The sequence below is a fragment of the Strix aluco genome, chromosome 8 (genome assembly GCF_031877795.1).
Source record: "Strix aluco isolate bStrAlu1 chromosome 8, bStrAlu1.hap1, whole genome shotgun sequence".
Classification (NCBI taxonomy): domain Eukaryota; kingdom Metazoa; phylum Chordata; class Aves; order Strigiformes; family Strigidae; genus Strix; species Strix aluco.
In genome coordinates this window covers 28,079,056-28,102,505 of record NC_133938.1, presented here as the reverse complement: position 1 = coordinate 28,102,505, position 23,450 = coordinate 28,079,056, and the positions used below count along the sequence as shown (strand labels likewise).

The 23,450-nt window shown below is 45.3% G+C and overlaps 1 protein-coding gene across 10 annotated transcripts in view; it reads left to right on the top strand.

Annotated features, from left to right (window-relative positions):
* PACS2 (phosphofurin acidic cluster sorting protein 2) overlaps window positions 1–23,450 on the top strand; it is an 82,883-nt gene that overhangs the window by 39,254 nt on the left and 20,179 nt on the right. For 3 of the 10 annotated variants that reach the window (XR_012624172.1, XM_074832822.1, XM_074832821.1), the window contains 14 exons: window positions 1,033–1,106; window positions 1,866–1,946; window positions 4,309–4,368; window positions 5,637–5,794; window positions 7,849–7,939; window positions 8,675–8,752; window positions 9,535–9,656; window positions 10,430–10,565; window positions 11,297–11,401; window positions 12,913–13,019; window positions 13,735–13,889; window positions 17,268–17,378; window positions 19,449–19,557; window positions 21,453–21,485. Coding sequence is in view for 9 of the 10 variants with exons in the window: in XM_074832822.1 (XP_074688923.1) it covers window positions 1,033–1,106; window positions 1,866–1,946; window positions 4,309–4,368; window positions 5,637–5,794; window positions 7,849–7,939; window positions 8,675–8,752; window positions 9,535–9,656; window positions 10,430–10,565; window positions 11,297–11,401; window positions 12,913–13,019; window positions 13,735–13,889; window positions 17,268–17,378; window positions 19,449–19,557; window positions 21,453–21,485 (1,420 nt within the window). In the remaining variant the exon portion in view is untranslated. The remainder of the gene's footprint in view (window positions 1–1,032; window positions 1,107–1,865; window positions 1,947–4,308; window positions 4,369–5,636; window positions 5,795–7,848; window positions 7,940–8,674; window positions 8,753–9,534; window positions 9,657–10,429; window positions 10,566–11,296; window positions 11,402–12,912; window positions 13,020–13,734; window positions 13,890–17,267; window positions 17,379–19,448; window positions 19,558–21,452; window positions 21,486–23,450) is intronic. The other 7 variants (XM_074832816.1, XM_074832815.1, XM_074832814.1 and 4 more) reach the window with 7 other exon arrangements.

Genomic DNA, 23,450 nt, shown 5'->3' with positions numbered 1-23,450 from the left:
TGAGGACCAGTGTCTTCCTGAACTGGTGGGAGTTAAACCCCACCTGGGCTTAGATCCTTCCTGGGACAAATGAGAACTGGTTTGCAGAAGTTGCTGTGTCTATAACTGATTACTGCAAAGAAAAAGTGCTTTGCAAGCCTGTTGCTGTGTAAGCAGGGAGTGTGACAGAGTTGGGGATTGAATTGTTCATGCTTCTCCTGCATATCACACCAGGCCTGAGCCTTCCAGCAAGGTTTAGCTGTGTTCTTGCCAACATTCTTCCAGCTTTACTGGTGGATGTGTTGAGAACCTGTGGCTTCTGACCTGGCTAACAGTGATGTATTCAGGAGATTCACATTTAAACTACTCTTCCAACTTTTTCCTTTGAGTATTCTACAATAAATCTCATTAACTTAAATGAGACCTGCAAACCTGAAACATGATTTGCTGTGGACTGTGGCCTGGTTTAATGAGTGTAAATCCATGGTGCTGTGCACCCTATAGGGAAGTCATTGGATTTCTGCTTGTGACAATCTTTCTGTGTGGTACTAGCTGCTTCTAGCTCATTGCTAGAAGAGTGACCTGTTCAAGGTAGTGCATGCAGGTGCTTGCGTGTTGTTGCCTGAGGCCAGGCAGCTCACCTGAAGTGTCATTTCAATAAAGGATTTAGACTCCTGACATGTCTTACTTGCTCCTTGAAGCCAGTTATGCCCATGTTAGGAGGAAAAGTAATTTCTGTTCTGGAAAAACCTCTTTACTTGCTGCTGTCTACCAGGTGGTTCTTTCCAGGGTAAAAAGGGGGTGGTGTTTCAAGAAGCCTTATCTGTGTGCTGGTCCCTCCTTCCTGTTAGATGTGTTTCTCCTTGTTCCTTACTTCCAGGCAGTTCCTGTCTCACTGGTTCTAGCACAGATAGAAGATAAACCAGCAGGCATCTCCTTGTGTGCCTCATTTCTTGATTTGTGACTGTTGGCCTTCTCTGCTCCTGAGATGAGACTGTCCCCTCACCTTAAAGGATTTTCACAGGATCTCTCCCCTCTTTCCTTCCCTTTCAGACAACTATTCCGAGGAAGAGTACGAGAGCTTCTCTTCTGAGCAGGAGGCCAGTGATGATGCCGTACAGGGCCAGGTACTGTTTAGGGCATGGCTTCTCCCTCTGAGAGCTTCAGTAGAGTGTGTACACTTTCAACTCGTGCTTGAAACTAAAAGCCTATTTCTTTAGCTAAACCATGACAGTGGGAGACTGTCACCGCGTGTTTAGCTGCAGTGACAGAAGGCCTGCACAGTAACTCATTTCTTTTACCATGCTGTGATTTATTTGTTCACGTGTTTGGACTTGAGCTCCCTTTAAACACTAAAACATTAGCATCCTTGTGTATTTCTCTGCTTAATGGTCAAGGCATCAGTTGATTGCTTCTGTAATGCTGATTGGATTCAAAGAGCCCAACTAGATCCCCAGCTGTAATTAAAGGGACAGTGGGGTCTGAGTTAGTCTTTAGTCTCTACTACCTTCTGCAAAATGGGTCCTTATGGAGAACCCCCTGGCTAGATGTGAGATGCTTTTGAGTTTGGGTCTTAATTGCCTTCAGACTCTGGCATCACCTGCCTTCTACCTCTTGGAGGGTACTGAGAGAAGAACCCACCAAAATGTGGGGCTCTGCCCATCCTTGTTTCTTAAATGTAGAACTAAGGCTGTTTTGCTTCTCCAAGCTGTTCTTCCTAGTTCACTTCCTTTTCCATCTGCCATCATAATTGCAATTAAGGCAAATGCTGAAAGCCTGGAAGATGGAGCAGCAGGTTTATCTTCATAGAGGGAACATTTTTAGCACTTAAATGCTCATGTGTCCCCAAATCACAAAGGTAACACAGGAATCCTCTTTCTGTTCAGGATTTGGATGATGATGAGTACGAACTGGGGAAGCCCAAGAAGCAGCGGAGATCGATAGTAAGAACGACGTCCATAACCAGGGTCGGTGGAAATTAGTTTTACTAACACTGACGGGGTTTGGCCAGGATGCACAGTGCATGTGGCTTATGGGAGCAGCAGTACCAGCTGTGCTGGCCCAGCAGAGAGCTTGGGGGCATGGTCACAGCATGTGAAGAGCTAGTAAAAGCAGCCAGTTCAGGGAGTGGGGCCATCCAAGGTGTGTGTATTGCTGTCTTGAGTGTCCTTCGGCTGCAAGGTTAATGAGCTCCAAAAATCATGTAAGTGTATGAAATTCCACCTCCAATAAGAAGCCAGTGCAGGATCCATGCTTATGTAAGTCCTGAAAATAGCTTTAAGTAAAAGGAAGCTCTTCTGTTTGTGCTTTGCATGGGAGAGGCTGATGGGAAGGTTTCAAAATGAAGTTAAGAGTAGCTCAGTCAGGGGCTGGCGCTTGACAGATAACCTGAAGTGGTGCATGCGGTGCTGAGGCAGAAGTAGCAGCTGGATATTGAAAGCTTTGGCAAGACACATGCAGCTGTCCTCCCTCTCACAGCAAGCATGCGTATGCCTGCAAAGCTGCACTTCTGTGTGGAGCAGTGACTTGTGCTTGACCACGCAATAATACAGCTTTCTGCTTACACAAGTGTTTATGCATGTCTCTGTCAATAACTCAGAATCTCCAGGACGGGCTAGGTTTCTCTTTGGACTTAGGAGTAAGTTTAGAGATCATTGTACCTCCTGTGAGGCTATTTCTGAAATCCATGTTTTGATAAGGTCTGAAATAAACCCTATTTTGACCTAAATCTGACGCTAAAAAGATCCTCTCTCTGAGACCAGGAGCATGCTGGTTCATAGCCTTGGTGTCCTTAGTATTTTATTTTTTTTTTCAAGAGTCAGTGACCAGCTAGGACAAAATACACCACTTGGTTATTAAGCAAACAACTTCCTCATAATAAGAACAATGTCTTTCTAGCCCTGACCTCTGAACTAATACTGAATGTCCAGTGTGTGGGACTGGCGCAAAACTGGGTTTGGTGCTACCAGTTAAGTTAACATCGGCCTAGCTCCAAACCAGGCCACCTTGTCTACCAACTGTGAAACCATTTAGGTTAGCAAACAGCTCTTGCCATGTCACCTTAGCTACTGCTGTGTGTCCTCCCTCCACAGACTGCTGTGCTGGTCCAAAGTGGTCTGTGTGATGGATGGTTTGGCTCGGCATCCTAAGCCAGAGAACAGCTCTCATTATCATGAGAGCATCTTGGCCTCACAAGTGCATTGAGGACAGAAATAGAGCGGTCTTTGGAGAGTTCTTGTTTGAGACTTATTTCACCTGAATTGGACTTATTTCACCTGAACTTCAGCTGTCTAGAAGGTGGTTGCAGCTCGCAGGATTTGAGTTCAGAGGTAAAGGGCTAGGAGGTATGGGGCAGTATAAAGTGACTGAGGCCAGTGTGGAAGCAGGCAGTTGAACTTGCAGGAAGAGGTCACGTGAGATACAGGAGAGCCAGCAAATGAGCAACTTTCTTTTTGCCTAAGAGTGACCTGGTGCCAGCCATTTTCTCCTCCCTTTCCTCCTGACACACAGGGATGCCCCCTCAAATGCTCTGTACCGGCACTGACACTTGGGCCCTTCTTATCTTCCTTTTCTTTGGAGTGTGGATATTAGGTTGGTCAGTAACAGACAGAGAAGCATGGGGCAGCTCATGGCAAAACTCAGCTATTTGGTCCTGCAAGAGAGAGCGAGCTCTTGGGGGCGAGTAAACACAAAGGAAGTGCAGCAGTTTGGCTTGTGTTGTTTTGGACTTTGTGCCTGCTGTGTCCAGGATCTGAGGGTATCAGACTCAGAAAGCATTTTTCTGATAGGCAAGTGCTAAGGACAAGCTCCACAACTTTTCTGTGGTGCTGCTAGTCAAATAAATGAGCCTGCCAGGATGAACTGCAAGGTCCCGGAAAAAAACAGTGCTTTGTTGATAGAAAACACATTTGTACTTTGGGTCAGTGGGTAGATGTTGCTGGTGGTTCACCCTTGTTAAGAATCAGAAAAGTTGACTGTCAAGCATTTGCCAGAAATACATCAAACAGGTACAGGATGTGATCTGGCAGATAAAATAATGTTATTTACTGTACGTCCAACCAAGAATGGTGTGCCATCCTTCAGGGCCAGAAGATTTATAATGCCTGGTGGAGTGGGACCTAGTTTGTTGTAATGCAGAAAAGAAAGTAGAATAGGTGTGGAAAAGCTAATTTCAACATAAGAACAGCAGAGTCTTGGTTTGTGGAGCCAGGAGTTTGATTTGAAGCAGCAGCTAGAGCACCAGTGTCAGATGTGTCTGGGCTTCTTGCAGACTGGGAGAAAACAGTTCACTTAACACTTTACTTATGTAAAAGTGTCTTTGACTTGCAGCAACAAAACTTCAAACAGAAGGTTGTGGCATTGCTGAAGAGGTTTAAAGTGTCTGATGAGGTAAGTAATTCTGTAAGCCTTCCTGTCTTGTGTGTTGCCCTCTGCTTGGTGCATCTTGCTTTAGTCTTCAGGAACACTCTCCTGTTTCCCCCTAGTTCCCTTCATTTTGTTGTCAAGTCTGCAGTGGATGTGACCTTTCCTTATACCCTGGCCTTGAATTGGAGACATGAGGGACAACTTTAAAATGTCATCAAACATTTTCTAGATCAAGTTTTATCAAAAGCAGATTTCGGCAACCACGTGTGTACCCGTTAGTTTTGCAGACTGCTTTGAAATTATCTTTGACCCTTTCAAAGGCAAGCAGTCTACAGTGTATATTGCTTGTGAAGTTAAATCCCAGCCTGTTTGATCATCTTACTAGAACAGCCAGGCAAGACATGAAAAACTTGGACAGGGAATGCAGATCCACAGGGGAGTCAGCTGTCTGGTCAGAGCTGAAAATGAAAGAGATCCAGAACCCAAGAAACCTGTGTAATGTTAAGTATCTAATATAAAACCAGTTAACATCTCAATTGGCTGTGTGGCTGTGTGCTCATTTTGTGGCTTGTGGGAAAGAGTGAGTAATTCCTCATGCTTTCTTATGCTTCCAAACAGTCCTGTTAGCTTTGCTGTTCTTCCTAAGTTAGCTCAGCAGAGTCAGCACCCATGGCTAAGGTCTCAGCCAGCTGAGCTGCTGCTAAGCTGCCATTCAAAAAGTAAGCTCTGAACTGTGCACAGCTGCCTGCTTACTCTGGTGTATATGTGAAGCAACCCGTGGAAGCTTTGTGTGAGATATCGGTTCTCTCTGGCTTTTCCTGCGAATGGCAACTGATCCTTGTCCGGGTTTCAGGCGCCTCCTGTGGACATTTTTGTTATTTCTACCTGCTTGGGTATCAAATCAGGAGGTGTCATGGCAACTTTTCCAGTAAAACCCAAGACAGGTTACACTTTTGGGAGCACTGCATTTCTGTACTTGTTCTAAGAAAACTGGGACTCCATTAGGGGCCTTTTTAAAGCTTTGTTTATAGAATGGGGTTGAATAATGCACATAGTCTGTGGTTAACAGCATGTTTGTGGGTGCTTAGTCCAATAGGTAACGCTGGCAAGCTTCACCCAAAACAAGCACTTCTCATGTATTTAGTGTTTCTGTCAGATATAATATCCTTGCACTAGGAACAGAATCTTACTGCCAAGACTGGTGTGCTGCAGTCCTTGGGGGAGCTCAGGTGACGTGGGATTAGTCTGGCTCCTAGCAGAGTCAGTGATGCCTGTGTTTGTCCTGCGTGTAGGTTCTGGATTCAGAGCAGGACCCAGCGGAGCATGTTCCAGAGGTGGAGGAGGACTTGGACCTTCTCTATGACACACTGGATATAGAGAACCCCAGTGACAGCGGGCCAGAAATGGAGGATGATGACAGTGTCCTGAGCACTCCAAAACCAAAGTTAAAGTAAGTGTGGGGCGGCTGATGCTGGGCTAGAGACAGACCATGTGCTGCGTCAGCACACGTTAGATGTTGTTTCTATTCCCACCCCTCCATCCTGTTTTTTTTCTCCTCTTGACCTGGTGTTGGAGCCCTAGTGTGTGTTGTTACAATGTGAATGACTGCTTGTGAGCTGGGGGTAGTGTGGGGGGATCTAACTTCCCTTCAGTCTCATTTCTTCCTTATTCCCTTTGCAGATATTCTGCCTGCCCCTGCCACCTGAGCACAGGGGTAGGAATTGCTGACAGGCAGGCTGTAGAATTAAAGCGTACACAGGGGTTTTGAAGAGGGGGTAGAAACAGCTAGGAAATCTGTGCTAAGGCAGAAGGAGGTGTGGTTGGAAGCTGCAGAAGTAGAGGCAGGGATGGACAAGGCAGACTGTGTCTTTCTAGAAAAGCTGGTAAGACCCTGTGTGGAAAGAGAGCCTTTGCAGGGATTAAGGAAGCTGAACTGTGGGAAACAAAGGAGTTCTTCAGGGCCCAAGGGGACTGACTGCAGCACACGTAGATGCACGCAAGCCTGTTCTGAGCCAGCTGTTGTAGGCACTGACGTATGGGAAATCACAGCACTGTGGAGCTGAGCTGAGGATCGCTGGCTTAGGGTCTCGAGCAGATGCAGAACCCGGAGCTAACAGAGTGTGTCATGTCCCTGCCTGAATAAAGACTGAAAACATGAGACACTTCATGCTTCTGACTGACAGGTGGTTGCATGCTCAGGCCTTCAGTGTTGTGACAGCTCTGAAACAAGCAAAGCTTACCACTGCAGTATCTGCTAAATGCCAGCTAATTACCAGGTGTCATAATATCCTAATTAATGTAGAATAATCTAGTTGGTCTAAGAATAGATTCTGAGTCTGGCGTGACTTGTTCCCTATCAGTGAGCCAGAAGATGTCAAGGATAGACTGGGGCAGCAGTGGTAAGTGAGAGGGCTGGTGGCTTATAAAGGCATTTGGAGCTTGACCCAATATATTGGCAGTCGGTAGGCCCTGCCTTGAAGGGATTTGAAAGTAGATGTGTTGTGGTAAGCAGCTGCTTTGAAACACGCCAAAATGTTGTACTGGACACACTGAGAGCTTGTGTCCTGTTCCTGGAGGTGAGGAGCTAACTGTTCTGGGATATGAGATTGCTGGAATAAGAACTTCTTATGTCTGGTCCTGAGGAGACACTTTGTGGTTTGCTGGGTCCAGTTCTTATGTTCATATCTTGAAAGGGATGTGATAAATGCTGTTGCTCATAGGCATGTGTTTGCAGCAACAAAAAGAATCAGTTTCTTAAATTGTAATTGAGTCTTGTAGCCTCGTGTGATGAGCTGCCTTTTTATGTGGAGGTGTAATCTGATTGTATGTGCTACCTTATCTTACTGAGCAAGTGTGTAATTGGATCCTAGGGCTGGCAGCCAAATCCAGATGCAAGCTGGAAATAAAATGCATCTTAGCACCAAGACTCACCCGCAGGACCAGAGTGTCTGTGAGGGGCAGTAACTCTACTTGCTGTCTTTCAGTCAAAAACTAGACCCTGTCTGGGCTGACATGTAGTTGCAAAGCTGAAACAAGAATTTCAGTGTGAAACTTTGCACCTGGTGCTTGGGGTAGTGAGGACACAACTGCTTGTGTCGGGTGAGTGTACATTCTGTTCTGCTGTGGGAAAATGCTGGACCCACATGCCCACCCTGGATTTTATGGAAACAAAAGCTGCTGTTTGTGTGTAGTGTGAGAGCATGCAAGTGTTCCTAGTAAGAGCTTTGTAAATAATGGTCTGCTGTGTGGCAGATGACATGTGGGATCTGTTAGATGGAGGTTGGTCAGTCAGTGTCAGGGGTAGACAGGGGTCCCTGGACTTTCTGGCTTCTCTTGCTGTCCTGGAGACTTCCCCTCCTTTCAAAAGTAGTCTAAATTTTACTGGAACCATTGGGGAGCAGTAAGACACTCTGGGAACAGTTGTGTTGCTTTGTTGTGAATGTGGTGGACTTTCCCTGTTAGCGTTTTTGATAATAAGAAACTGGTTTTGATTTCCTTATTCAGACCTTATTTTGAAGGACTGTCACACTCCAGCTCTCAGACAGAAATTGGTAGCATCCACAGCATCAGGAGCCAGAGAGAGCCATCAAGTCCTGTAAGTCATGTTTCAAGAAGGTTATCTATCTGCAGGTAGTACAGCAGACCTGTACTGTCTCTATTTGCACATGTAAATTAAAGCATCCTCTCTGACCTCCTCAAAAAACCTGCATGTGCAGATTAAGAATTTTCTGCTAAGAAAACATGTTTGTAGTTTTGGGGGTTTTTTGGGTTTTTGTTTTGTTTTGGGTTTTTTTGTTGGCAGTGTGTTTGGGGGGGTTGTTTTTTTAAAAGCAAATATTGTATTAACTCAAGGAGATATCTTCAGGTTTTGTATTGAATACTTGCTAATGGTATGAATAGCTCCAGATTTCCATGTGCTTGCAATGACTGATAGGATGGGAGATGTTGCCTGGGAGTTTTGGCACTGTTTGGAGGAAGCTTTACCTCCTTTACTATTCCTTGTTGGGATACTTTTCATGGTGGCTGGGAGTGAACGCTGAGGGGCAGCTCACCCCCTTTTCCATCCCCTCGTGGATGGGCATATTAGGTGCATAGAATATTAGTCCTATTCCAGGGCACTTCCTTGCCTCTTCTGTGTATTATGCATCAGCTACTGTTCTGCCACATCCGACACTAATGCATTTGGTCCTGGTGTGACCAGAAAGCACTCCTGGTCATCCTGCAGAGCTGTACAGTTTTTAGACAGAGAAGTGTGTCTCTTGAACAGCCTGATCCAGAGAGTGTGGCTGAAAACGGTGCCACACCTCCTAATGATTTTTCTTCTCTCAAGCAGGTAGAAGTGCCTGAAAAGACAAAGAGTCTTGGAACCAAACATGCAGGCGACAGTATTTCTGACACTGTCTCTTATGTAAGTTGGAAACGCACTTGTTAACATTCCTTGTGGCAGTTTGGGTGTCAGCTGTGAACTGCATTCTGTGGCGTGTGTCTGTCCATCCATACAGTTGCACGTGCAGCACAACTTACGTAGGTATCATTAGCTGCAGTGAAGATGATGCTGAGCTCTCCTCCTGACCTTAGTTGTTGGAGGTTCTTGTCTTTCAGCCTTTTGAAACTGAAATGCTTTACGTGGGCTTTGTTTAAACAACCTTTCTTCTGGTTTGAGGAAGACTGGCCCAATGTATGCTACTGAGCATGTATATTGTCCTGAGAAGTATTCTCAGGGCTGTTCCATTTTATCAGACAGAAGTATTACTTCAAGCTGAATTGACAGAAATCAAGCTGGTCCTGGGGTAAAAATCTCAAAGCTCAAGTTGCTCTACTGGGGACATGCAGTATATAACATTTCTCCCATGTCTTCCTCTCTGCACTGGTTCATTTGGGTAAGCTGAATTAACCTGCATTGCATGAGGAGGCATGTCCCAGGCTTTGAGCTGGGAGACTGCCTATTCCAAATAGCGTATCTGAGCACCTTTCCTGGCTCCAGCTCCCTTGTGAGGCAGAGCTGGGGACTGGTAGCCCCTGATAGCCAGTATTGGCTTTTCCCTTTTGGCAGTGAGTAATGTGTCTGGAAGAGCCGGGCTGAATGTGCCCCAGCCAGAGCTAAGCTGGGGTGCCTTCTGCCAGCCCTTGTGGTAGTGAGACAGAGGGGAGGGTTTGTTCCTGATGACTCGGATCTCTGTGTTTTTGCAGGAGTCTAACCAGCAAGCTGAGGTCCAGGAAGCTGAACTTCCCACACCAGATGTGTTTGTTGAGAAGCTCCCACCCAGCGGGAAGATCACCAAGACCGAGTCCCTCATTATCCCATCCACCAGGTAGACTGGTGACACAGTGCTGTGCTGGCCGCAGGGCTGCTCAGGAAGTCATGGACAGCCTGCTAGCGTTTGTTCAGGATGGCCTGAAGCCACTGACTGCGAGGAGCTGCTCCTTGTGTTCAGGCACTTAAGTGATGGGTCTTGAGCACTTGATAAATGAATGCCCAGAACCCTGAAGAGCAGCATTGCTCTGAAGTTGCTCCTGTCTCCTGTGTTGTACCCACTCCATGTCCAAGAAAGTTTTTACAAAACTCTGTAGCTGCTTGCTCAAAGATACTGTTGCTAAGTCAACACCTGTTGCAGATTTTGGCCTTAAAGGTGGTTGTCAAGTCTAACTTCGATCCTGTTGAACCTTTCCAAATAGGGTAGTGAATATGGGCTTCAGCAACCCCACCATGTAGTTTCTTTGGCCATTTGCAAGCAAGATGCTCTTTTGAAGAGGTATTTCTGTGCCGCTTTTGGGTGCGTGACTGCAGTTTGCATGGCTGCGTCCTGTTACTCTGATGTAGCAATAGCAGAGTGGTGGTGTGGGTCTTACCATGGGCTGTGGAAGTCTGCTGGGGACTCCTGGGAACGTGCTCTGTAGCTGAACCGTGTGCTCTGCACTGTCAGAAGCAGAATTAGCAGGTCTCAAGCTAGCTCAGATCTATGGGCACAATTCCCCAGTGCCTCCACTCACATTGTTGAGGTTGCCAGTCTGGGTGATCTGGGATTTGGGGGATATGTCTCACTCAGATACAAGCCAGCTCTGGAATACAAGCACATCTCTCTAGCAGGTCTGAAGGGAAGCAGACGGGACGTCGGGGAAGGAGCACGTCTCTGAAGGAGAGACAGCCAGTGAGGCCACAGAACGAGAGAGCAAACAGTCTGGACAATGAACGCTCTCCAGACACCCGACACCACTTACAGGTGTGAAAAAGATTGCTGTCTCTCTAGCACTGATAGTTTTTCCTCTTCTCTGACTGTCTCCTGTGGTCTCTTTCCTTCTGGTCCAAGTGCCATCCCTGCTGGAAAGGAACTGGGCCCTGCGGCTTCAGGAAGGAGGGAATTTATGTCTTGGCTGATACTGTAACTTCCATCCAGTTTCCTGGGTTTTGTCAGCTTGTTGCTTTGTCAGCCCCCCATAAACTGAAAACACTGGAACAGATTGTTATGATGAGAAATGAATAGGGATGTGTTGAGGAATTACTCCTTTGAAGTAAGGGAAATTGCTAGGGATTGCAAAAGGGGATTGACTTGTGCAGAGCATATGTGCCATGCTTTTGTTAGCTGTGGGACTCACTTAATTCCTTCCTTGAAGGAGATTGTTCCTGGCTTCTATGAATCTAAAATTCCTTGGGCTACTGTTAGTTGGTATAAATTGATGTAAGTAAAAGTGCATGGCAGAAGGAGTAACGGCCAACAAAACCAAAGGGGCAACAGAGGAGCCTGCAGAATGTTGGAGCCTGCAGCATGCTGCAGTGTTAAAGAAGCTGATCAGCGTCAGTCCCAGCGGCCAGTGCGGCTGCATGGCTTTGCTGCTGGGGTGACTGAGCACTGACCAGCTGTGCACAGCCACCTCTCATGAATTGCAAGAGCTGGAGCAGGTGGCTTGATGATTAGAGCTGACATCTCCTACTGTTCTCTGTCTTTATTTCCAGATCCCCAGGAAAACAGTGTATGACCAACTAAATCACATCCTGGTTTCCGATGACCAGCTGCCAGAAAACATTATTCTTGTCAATACTTCTGACTGGCAAGGCCAGGTAAAGGCAGGAGACGTTACCTGAAGCACAGTTCTCCTTCACTGTTCCTCCTCAGGAATGGACAGGCCTTGAGCTCTACCACTAACCAAGTAGGTTCTGCTGCTTGGTTGGAAGAGCAGTGATGGTGCGTGGGGGCTGGCAGCATACTGAGTGTTCAGTGCCTACAGATTGGATTTCGTTTGACCAGGAGATGCTGTGGATCTTGTAAAGCTTTGCTGCCTGAGTCTTTCCACAGGGGTTTTTTCTCTTCTACGAAATGCCATTCCTTCTGGTTAGCAGCACGCTGGGAATGGCTAGACCTTTGCACTCAAGAGCCTACTTCTCAACTGTGGTAGACTGGGACAAAGGAAGCAGGGAGGACTGACGGTGGTTTAGGCTGAGATTTCTAAACATGGGTGGTGAACACAGGAGAAAATATTTCAGGTCAGCTCTGTTGCCTTGCACAGATGTTTGTGATTCCTGACTGCAGGTATGTCACCCCATCTTTTCTGAGTGATAGTTGTGCTAAGGAGAACTCTGAGCAGTGCTTATGCTGGCAACATGGGGTGGTTTGTTACAGGTTTGGAACAACTTTTGCTCCTTTTGGAACCTTAGTCTAAGAAAGCAATAAAATACATATGGAAGAGGACCGGTAAACATGTGCTGGGTGACTGTCGCCTATAGAACTTTTGCCAGGCTTGTGGAGTTACATTGTCTGGTTTGGCTTTCTGCTTCTGGAAGAACTAGGGTCTCGATGTCTGAGAGCAAAAAATACCAGCTGAACTACTAGTTCCTGTTTCTCTATGCTTGGAAGATAGAGAAATGCCTTCTGGAGATGGACAGAAAGCATTGTAGGTCATCTTCCAGTAGTTGTAGCAGCTTGTACCTACAGTATCAGAGGACATGAAGATGGCATTGGCTGGAGTATATACATTAGTGGTGCAGAACTTGAAAGTGTGAGATAATTACTGAGTTTAATCATTATTATGTCCATGTATACCCAAGGTGTGTGTTAACTTGTTTCCCATTTGCTGCATGGAGGGGAAGCAGTCCCTCATGAGGAACATGTGTGTTGGTAGCACCCTTCCCTTTTTTTAGTGTTTGAGGATGGGCAGAACATTGCATTTGTTTAAGTCCTTTTGAAATCAGAGAGAGATGCAAATGCAGTTCCAGAAGCAGGTGAGTAGACAGCATCTGCTGTCTACTAGGCAAATGGCCTTCTGCTGCTGCCCTGCTCTCTGCAGCCATAAAACCCTTCCTGTTCTAGAGTTGTCATTGCCATGTTTTGGATGTAATGTTGGTGTTTGTCAAGAAGGTGCAATGTTTCAATTTTTCTAGAGGAAGAGCTTTCCTTTGGCTGATGCACAAGGATGAGGTATTTGGGAAATAGCCGTATCACTTGCAAATTAGACAGGGGGAGAGAGTGCTCATGCTTGGGTGTGAGAATACCTAGGAAGCTGGGGAGTCAGATTTTCTTCTTGTGACAAACTGTACCAAAAAAAAGACTATAAAATGTTCTGTTCTCTCCTCAGTACCTATCAGATGTCTTGCAAAAGCATACCTTGCCAGTGGTCTGCACATGCTCCTCAGCTGATATTCAGGCAGCTTTCAGCACTATTGTCTCCAGGATACAGAGATAGTAAGTTCTCACCTTGCTTGTGTTGTTTGTTGAGTCTCAGCTCTAAAAGCCTCTCAGCTCCTGTGCCCCAGTGCCCAGGGAACTTTCCATCCAATAGCTGAGAAATACTTCTCCCTTCCAATACTTCTCCCCAATTTACTCTCCTGAAGTCAGAGTTGTGTGGTTCTTCAGCACCTGCCAGCCCTGCAAAGTTGCTGTTCTGCCATATATGTGGGGATACAAGTCTCCTTTCATCAACACTGGTGATTTTAAAAGATTGTGCTTTGGAGGTTGCCTCATAGGTCAGATCTAATAACCCATAAAGCATGCAAAGCTAATAGGTAGGTTTTTAAATAGTTCTTGCTTCTCCCCCAGCCAAGTAATTCCCAGATTAATTCCTCAGTGTATTCCCTAGATACCTGCTGTGGGTACCTGAATATGTTCTCTGGTACAGCAGTTAGTTGCAATAGGTACATCCTAACCTAGATAGTTGAGTCCAGCCTTTAGATTATCAAAATGTGTGAAAGAAGGAGCAAGGAGACCAATTAAGAAAGTACTGAACAATATTGCATTTTATTAATAATGTTTTAATCTGTTGATAAATCATTGTGATATTGCCTTGTGTATTGAACAAGCTCTCTTCTGCTGTGGTTGTTATTAAACTTTTTTTTTTACTTGTTCTGAAATAGCTGGTTGGAAGCACAATTATGAATATATTTCCTCTCTTTCTGTCTAGCTGTAACTGCAATTCCCAGCCTCCAAACCCAATTAAAATTGCAGTGGCTGGAGCCCAGAATTACCTCAGTGCTGTATTGAGGCTCTTTGTAGAGCAGCTGTCTCACAAAACCCCAGACTGGCTTGGCTACATGAGATTTTTGATCATCCCTCTAGGTAAATAAGGAACAATTTTTCTTCATGGAAAGACGAATGGGTTAAATGTGATGTGTTGCCTCAGGAGAAGCCCTCCTGGAAGCTTTGACTAGGTATATGGCTGTTAAATGAGGCAAGCGTCATGCTGTCATGGCATTGTGTAATGCTTGTGTTACTGCTCTTGCGTGAGTGAATTTCATCTGTATGTTCTTGATGCCGAAGTCTGCTTTGTAAACCTTTTGTTTGAAGCAAGGGGTCAAGTACTTCGTCCCCAGACAGGGAGGCTCTTACATATCTTTCTATCATAGTACAATGAATGCATAGAATAATATTCTAGAAGCCCTTTCCCTGGCTGAGATCTTAAATTCACTGGGCACCATGTTTTCCAGAGCAATAACTGTTCTGGCCTCCCTGAGGCTGACGCAGAAAATGTTATAGAGGAGAGGGGGTTGAAAATTTTTTTAAAGGCTCTGAAACTGCTGAGAGTTTAAATTATTCAAATTACATGTATCTTTTGACCTTTCCTTTACGTGCTATTCTCCCTGGGTTTTTCCCTCAGTTTTCCAGCACCTTATCTCTGCCCTTCCAGCAGCTCAACAAGCTTGCCTGGCTGGAAAGTTACCCAGCTTGGATCGCTTGTGTTGGGTGAAGGAGAGTGGACTGGTAATAACATTAGGGGTCTTGTTGTAGTCAGAAACGTGAGGAATGTTGTAGTGGTGAGGCCTGGGAAGCCAGGTGGTCACCGATGCTTGTGGGCAGGGGCGTCTGGGCAGCGTTGGTGTTGTAAGGTTGTGATGCCAGAAGCTGGTCTAGTCTGAGGCTTGGCTTGTGTGAACTGGGCACTTAGGTGAGGTAGGCAACAGAAGACTTGAAAAACACTTTTTCTCAGTATTTTCCAGTGTTCTAGATTTGGGACTAGCTGATGGCAGTTTCTGTAGGAGTTGGAAGCTGCTGCCTGGCACGGGGTTAGGCTGTCGATTCACTAGTGGGATTTGCAGAAGTCAAATGAAAAAGGCAGAGGAAGAGAGCTGGATCCTTCTGTAAGGAAGACATTTAGTTTCCAAAGTGGTTGGCAGGAAGAGGAGAGAGAGCCCTTTAGGGGGGTAAAAACAAAAAAATAATTTCTGCAAGGTTAAATGTGCTTTGAATGAGACTCTGTGTGACTGAGGACTTTGGTCCTCACATGCTGACTGTCTCCTGGCCTCAGAAGAAGAGTTTTCTGTCCTGCAGTCTTTAATGATCTGAAAATATTCTCTCTTTGAAAGTGAAACACAAGATTTAACTAGTGTGTTTTTGGATTGGTTTTTTAATCTTAAAACTTTCTTTGGTAATTAAAAAAAACCCCAAACTGCTTCAAAACTGTGAATGCTTTTTAAATGTACTTTAAATATAGAAACTGCTCTAACAGGGCCTTTCCTATAGAAGTCTGCAGTATTTCCTGATCTGATCAAGGGCTTATTTCTGGCCAGCTTTCTGGCAGTTCACTAAAGTGATTGAGGAGGAACCTGTCTTTTCTGACAATTGAAAAAGCACCGAATGGAGACCATGCCATAAATGTCTTAAAGGAAAGGATTTTCTGCTGTTAGAAGCACCTTCAAATTAGGAATGGTGGAGTTTTTTCTATGATGGTTCTACCTTCTTAGTCCACAACTACTCACTGCAATGACAGAAAAGTCAACCCACAGTGGTTTTTTAACAATGAGAAATGCTTAGTGTCTGTAAGCATCCATACAGGGAGATTGGGTCCTGCTTCTGATTCTGTGACTGAAAGACTCCTTTGATGTCCAGACCAGTGTATGAACAACTTAACCCCCAACCTTTTTTTCTAATTTATTTGCCCCTTTTATTTTGGCTGTTTGGGATTTTTTAGCGTTTTATTTAGCTCCCACAGATAGAACTTCTTGGGAGACCTTGTGTTTAGTACTTGTTTTCAACTGCATCTGCCGTGTGCGATGGATTTTCACAGCATGTGGGAAAGCTTCTCCAGTGCATGGTGCAGAGGTGTTCCATGTGTACTGTTTAAAACTCCACGACAAAAGAAATGATGGGTCTGAAAGTAGCCATGATCAGGAGGGTCCAAGAAAGAACTTAGATCCCAGTCTCTGAGGATCTCTGAGGGGAGCTCAGAGAGACCTTCTGCTTTGAACCTTTACTGGAAGTCTGGAGATTAGCACTGGTTTGGAGGACTGAGAAAAGACAGTGGGTTTTTTCACCATGAGCTTTACTGGAGGATGGTGAGTATACTTAAGCAACTGGGGTCTTCTTGGAAGGAGTTGTCAGGTTACCAGTTACCAACTGATGACTCTGCTGTTACAGTCTCTAGAAGCGTGGCTTGATGTGAGAACTCAGTATGCAGGAAGGATAAAAATAAGCTGATAAGAAGGAACTCTGAGACTACTTCATGGCTGATTGTAAATGTACAGGAGTCATGCTGAGCATGACTGAAACGTGGTGGCTGGGAAGTGCAATCCTGGCACACCTTTTCTCCTGTGTTGAAAGACTGGAAGGGTAGTTGCCAGAGCAGGTTGTCTGGTTTGGGGACACGTGGCCTAAGGTGACAGTGGGAAATTTTTACCACCTCCCAAGGCAGAGTTTGCTACTTCAGTGCCTTCCCTTTCCTGCTCAGTATAAGTATGAAGACAGATCTCCATCCAGGGCTGCAAGCTGGAGGCAGGACACACAAACTTTCTGCAAGGAGGTCTTTCCATGCTCACAGAGGAGCCATAAGGCTTAGCTAGAGCAAGTAGGGACCTAGTGCAAAAGCCAACATTCACTGGGGACTGTAATCCTTGGACTCTGCCTTCTGTCTTTAATTACAAAGTATTTATTGAACTTATAGCCCTTCTCCACCAATTAAACAAGCCTCCCTGGGTTGTTTTTCCTGGTTGGGGACAATTGCCTCTTCTCAGTATTGCAAAACAGCTGTGATGTGCAAATGGTGTTGAGAGGAAGGGATCTGACTCCTCTTGGCAGGGGTGACCTGGCTGTGGTGCGTGTGGTGCAGCCTGTAGGCAGGAAGGGCTTCTGGGAAAGCTGCTTGCAAAACTGAGAGACTGAGATGGAGAGCTGTAGGACCTCTGTGTCTTCCAAATCCTTTATTTCCTCAGCAGTTTCCCAGTCCTGTTTTCTTTGGCCTTTTAAAATTTCATTTGGTGGGGGGGAAGGGGGAGGTGTCACTGAAAGATGTCAGTGGTGTTGAAGCAGTCCCTCTGCTGGGAAGTCTGTTTGCGTGCTCTTGTAGAGATAAGATGGACTAAATTACTTGGTTATAATTGAAGAAATTTATTTCTAGGGTGTCTAGTGTAGTTTTGATTTTGGAATTTAATTCCTTACTGATAAAAAATGCACTTGTGTTCAGTGCTGGGAAGAACAACTGTCATGTTTTGCTTTCTTTCTTAGGCTCTCATCCAGTGGCCAAGTATCTGGGGTCTGTAGATTATAGATACAACAACTTCTTCCAAGATCTAGCCTGGAGAGATCTGTTCAACAAACTTGAAGCACAGACCACTGGTAAGACCATGTGTCTGTGTCTGGCCTGTGTGGGATAAAAGGCTTGAATGAGTAATTTTAGCAAAGGTCAAGTAAATACAAGAGGAAGCAGACAAATGTTTTTGTTCCTCTTTTCTCCTCACTCCACCACATTCCCTTTTCAGATGCTGACCTTTCTATGTCCTCCACGTGGTGGTTTGCAAACAGTTGTTGGCTCCCAGAGGCACAAGCTGCCTCTGAGTCACGCTGTTTTTACCTAGCTCTCAGCTTTGTTCTTTGATGTGAGGGTCTCACTACCAGGTTTAGTACATGGCTTTCTTTGACCCTTCAGAAACTGTCCAGCCTAAAAGATCTGGAAAACTGGAAACTCTGGGAAGATTAACTTCCATTAGTTGTGTGTGAGAATGACCTTGACATTTCTGAAGTCTGCTGGCAGGATCTTTCTCATTAAAAAAGCATTTTATTCTTTACCCGTGTTGTAACATGTGAGAGCTGCACTAGGTCAGATCAACAAGTTCCCATTCTGATCTGAGTGTGCTCTAAGCCAGGATAAAGCCTTACTGCATGTAAAAGTATTAATTCGTTTAAAATATTAATGCTTACAGTTTTTCCATCCTTTCCTTCAAGAATGGAAAGAAACAGGAGAAAGGAGGATTTGCATCTGACATTGAGGGCTACATGAAGGCTTGAGACTTGACTGAGGAATGATGCTCTTATGGCAGCATATCCCATACAGAAATTTCACTAGAAGGAAAAAGCTTTGGAGTTTTTGGAGCGCCATGAGAGTGGGGAGGTTGCACTGTGGTTCTCCTGTTGGAATTGCAGAGTGCCTGAGGCTGCCAGGATGCTCCTGGAAGCCCTCTAGCTGTGAGAGGAGGAGAGACAGACCTCTTCACAGGTGATTGTTCAGAGCCTTTTTCAGCAGGTGGGAACTTGACTGGACAAGGCCCTGGGCAGCCTGTTCTGAAGGTGAAGTTAGCCCTGCTTGGAGCAGGACTAGACATCTAATGTTCCACCCAACCTACGCTTTTCCTTGATTCTAAGCTTGAGGAGGAACATGTCTAGAACTGGTTTCTTTTAATTCCTTGCTGCACTTGAAAATGCAGACAAAGGTGTCAATACAGACTTGATTTTTTGTGTCTGTGTTAGGAGTACTTCATTAGCTGTAGAAATCCAGCTCAAGAGCCATGTCTGTTCTTTAGTTGGTTGTATGCTGCAGTCCTTATTTATTTGTCTGCATGCTATGAGGAAAATGCAGTCCCTTTTTTTGCAGTCCAGGCCTTGTAGATTCTCCTTTTTTTATCTGTGTAGCGAAAACTGCACAGAAACCCCATGAAGGCATAAAAAAGATCTGGCAAAGAATTGTAGTTCTTCACAGCTCACTGTTCAAATACAAAGAGTCTTGATTAAAAAGCCCATTAAGGATTGGAAGTACCTGGTGAAGGTCACTTGTGTTCCCTTGATCTCATAGTTGAGGCTCTTTGCTTGAAACCAAAGAAATATGGAAATGTCTTCCTGTCAACTTGTATCAAACACAGTCCCACATATCTGAAGCATACTTGCACACGTGTGATCTTTGTGCTCTTCCTACCCTTGCCTGGCTCTCAGTTTTTTCAGTTGACTCAGCAAGGCCGTGAATTCATTAAGAAATCAGGTAACTCAAATGCTGGTATGAGCAGAGCAGCTCGCCAAGGCCCTGAGATTGATGGCTAGACACTTTCTTCAGCAGGTACCTACAGTCAAGGTGTGAAAAAGCCTAAAGCTGACTCTGGGCAGGTACATGTTTTCAAAGAAAAGCATTTTAACAAATAGAAAATGACCATAATACTTCAGTCAATAATGCTGTGTACAGATGTCTGTGCATCTAGTGTGCCTTCCTAATGTTTTCACCTTGGTGCTCTTGTAGGATGTTTGCTGTTGGTCAGACAGCTTTACAGCGCTCTGGGGAAGGCTGCAGAGCTTCCTTTGGAAGATGCAGTTCAAATGCAGCTGGCTGAGTACCATCAGCTACTTGGCTAAGCGACTGGAGGGCAGTCCTGGTGATGGTCTGAGAAGTCACTGAAATTATTTTCTCTCTTTGTTCTATTGCAGTTCCAGAAACGCCTGATGTTGTCTCCCGGATAACGCAGTATATAGCAGGGGCAAACTGTGCACACCAGTTGCCCATTGCTGAAGCAATGCTGACATACAAGCAGAAAAGGTATGTCACTGATGTAATACTGGATTTCCAGAGTGAGCATCAGGTTGAAAGCAAAGTGCTTTTCTCATCTTGAGCGCCAGCAGTCTTGAAATAATTCCAAATTGCAAACACCTTTGGGAGCCTTATGGTAGCCTGCACCCAGTGATGTGTCCCACAGTGAATCTACAGCAGTGTGGTTACTTTAAGGGCAGTTATTTCTTTGAAGATCTGAGAGGTTTGAGGAAGTGGGGACTAAGCAGGATGGGGGATGGACAGATTATATTTGCTTAAGTTCCAGAGATCCCTTACCACAGAAACCTTAGGTGTGTAGGACTGGACTGCAGCATTCCCCCCCTCAGAGTATCTTCCATGAGACCTGGCCTTTTTACATCAGTGTTGAGGGAACTGAAACCCTTTCTTTTTGGAGTGTAAATAGCAGAGCTTTTTGCAAGAGAGACAAAATCCTTGTTGATTGGCAGTTGCAGGCTACCAGGACTCCTACTGGGCAGGGCTGACCTTCACCAGGTTTTATTTCAACTATTCTTAAGGGATAAGCAACCTGTAGGATGGAGGATTGGGGTCTGAAAATAAGATTCAGAAGTATGTACAGCCTCATGTGGCCATGGTCCAGGAAGAAGAGTAACTGTCACTGAAGGGTAGAGATGCATTTGTTTCTGAGGCACAGAGAAGAATAATAGACTCCAAATTCACATCCTGAGAGCAGGACAAACATTCACCTCGTTATTTTTCTTGATTAGGGACTAGCAATCTTCTATGGGGCATGGATAAGGTTAATTGTTAATTACTACCTTTCCTGTGTTATAAATCTGATTTTTGGTTCACTAGCATCCGTCATTGGTGCCTTCTTTGCATAAAAACTGGGAGGGATTAAAGGTGTGGGTAGAATCACTTTTTTCCTGTTCTTGGAAACGCTCATTGTGTCTTGCTTTTCATTCCTGTGTCTGCTTGACATTACTTTGCAGAAATGATTCAGTAAAATTTAGGCCATTCTTCATGCTCTCCCAGGGAAATATTTCCGGACTAGTTCATTAAAAAGAGTGCGCTCTCTTCATGTATTAGTGAACTTCCGTAATGTTAACCTGATAAAGGTGAAGTTTGGAGAGCCACAGGGTACTCAAAGCTCTTGGCTTCAGTCTTTTATTTTGTTTTTGGTGTGAAGACTTACCTTAGTTACCAACACTGAGTTCAGACACACCTAGTGCAGTGTAAACCCCTTCTGATGGCTACCTTGTTCTTTCTCTGCACCCTTCAGTTGCTGGGTTGTGCACTAGTCTCCACTGCCTTCTCCATTCTGTTACAGGTTCAATTTTTGTCGTTTACACACATTGAATCATTTTGAGTTTCTAATGTGCACAGAAAGGTCCATTTGGTTCTTTGTTGAAAAACATCTGAAATGTACTTCAGCAACACACACATGTAGCCCTCCCAGCAGTGTGCATCACAACTTTACTAAGCTGGTCTGATCCAGTTGGATTTTAGACCCTTTGGACTTAGTGGTGCCATGCCTGAAGCTGTTGATAGGTTTAAATCAGGCTCAAACCCTGCAGAAGGTTACTTGCAAGAGAGATTGCTGAGACTTTATCAGACTCGTGGCACAGCCTGCAATCTCTTAGTATCTCTGTTGTATCCGCTTTAAAATAACTTCTAGCTACAGCCAAGTACCCCCTGAGCAAACTGGAGAGTTAGAGGAACAAGCTCTCCCATGGAGTGATGGGCAGTTATCTCGCTGTGTGGTTTTCTTTAGAAATGCAGCTCTGTGTCATTGGCAACAGCTTAGAGTATTGTGAAAAACAACACAGAAATCGTGTTTCCATTAGAGCTATCTAAATGAATGCATCACTTTGTTGTAAGTATAATAACATATTTATCTTTTTCTTTGGTTGCTTTCTGAAAAGGAAAAAGAGCTTTCATTTTGATTTTACCATAAGGTATCAGTTCCTTTTAGGTTTCCTCTCCCATCTCCTCTCTCTTTTCCCCCATGAACTGGTCTTTTGTGCCTTGTTTAACAGTTCCTGCAGGTCTGGGATGCACAGTTTGTGTTTTAGGTTAAATTCTGCTTGCTGCTTTGAAACTATGGCATATGCTGGCAGAATGTGTTGTTGGAAATGACTGCTCTGCCTTTGGACCACGCATATGGGTTCCTAGGATGTAGACTGAATGGGAATGAAGGGGTTTTTGAGAGAGTAGCTTTGAGCAGTAAAACACAGAGAAGGCAGGGTTTTTTCTTCCCTTCTTCCTAGCTATCAGAGGATATAGTGTAGCTCCAAAAGGATCAGGACTGAGTAAAGGCTTTTCAGTTCCCATCTGTTGAAACTGGAGTGCTGTAGGTGGCACTCGGTGGCTCAGGGTGAGGTTCAGCTGTGCAGTGTCCAAGTGCAGACCAGCAAATCTCCCTGTAATCAAAAAATTGAGGATTAGTCTCTTAGTGGCAGGCTGTCTCAAACGTACGGGACTTCTCTGAGCTTAAGAAAGAGGAGACAGATATATGCTATCAGTGGAGTTGTGCTCTCTGAGCTGCCTCCAAGACACCTTTGTTCTGCAGGGTCCCCTGCTTCGAATTGTATGATTATTGGACATTGTTTATTTTGTCCTCAGTTCACAAAGTTACCGCAATTCCCTCTCCCTCGAGGCCAGAGGTGAATGGCTTCTCCAGGGCCAGCTTTCAAGGCAGTGGTCTGTGTAGAAACAGCAGCACTACCTACAAATTCATTGCAAGACAAATCTCCCAGTATCCTGGCATTTGCTCTGTTAAGCCCTAGTGGTCCAAGGAAAGCCAAGCCAGTCTTTAGGATGTAGCTGTATGTGATGAGCTGCTTTATAACTTTATTGCCAGCTATCCCTATTTTGACTTACCTCCGCTCTCCTTCATGTCCCCTTGTTCTGTTTGTCATGGCGAAAGGTTGGCGCATGTACTGCCTGTGATGGACTGCAATGATGCGAAAGCTTTATCCCATTCTTTTGGAGCATCTGCTGACCTTACCTGAAATCAAGGGGGCTGGCAATGAGGAAGGGGTTCAAGAAGGAAATTAATTGCCATTTCACTGGGTGACTGACTTTGTGAGCACGGGGAAAATTACTGGTTACTGAATTGGCAAGAAACACTGCAGTCCAGGCAACATCTAGGGAGCTGAGACCATGGTAGCAGAGGTGGGCGTCTTACTAGGAGGGGTGTATCATCAACGTTGATATGTCTCTGCATTGCTTTCTTGAATGAAGCCCTGTAGTATTTGAGATCTGAGACTCGACAGACACTCATTACCAGTGTAGCTGGATTGCTGGTCAGTTCTGTGAACCTAGGCTGGTGTCACCCGCTGTAGTTCAGTGTCCAGCACAGCTCGTGCCATGTGGCTTCTGGATAGCCCTTGCATGAATCTGGGGAGCAGCTTGGCTGTTGGAAATAAAAGCATTACTCGTTTGTCAGGGCAAGGGCTGAGTCATTTCCTACGTAGCTACACATTTACCGAAAGCTCTTCACTCTCATGTGTTGTAGAACACTTCCCTGAGTCTTGGTCCCTGGACCACAAGTGTTGGAGGGTTCCTGGGCAATAGGAGGCAGTGGTAGCACTGTTTTCTGCCTGCTGCCTGTCTCTGAGGCTCTGCAGGGCAGTGGCTAGGCAGAGTCCAGGTCATTTCTCTGAGTGCTGCTTCTAAAACACACCCTGCAGCAGTTGCTGAACATGAAGGCAGCTGGTGAAGATGGACCCGGTCCCTTCTCTGGCTCAGCAGTGCCCGTGTCATCTGGCTGGTTGCTGCATGAATGTCCTTGGGCAGCTGGTGGAAACACAACAGGAGTTTGCTTGTGCCCCTTGCCTGGCAGAGCAGTGCAGCGGAGGCGAGTCAAGGCTCAAGAAATGCTGGATGTTCTGTTGAGTATGTCCGGTCTGCTGTAGGAA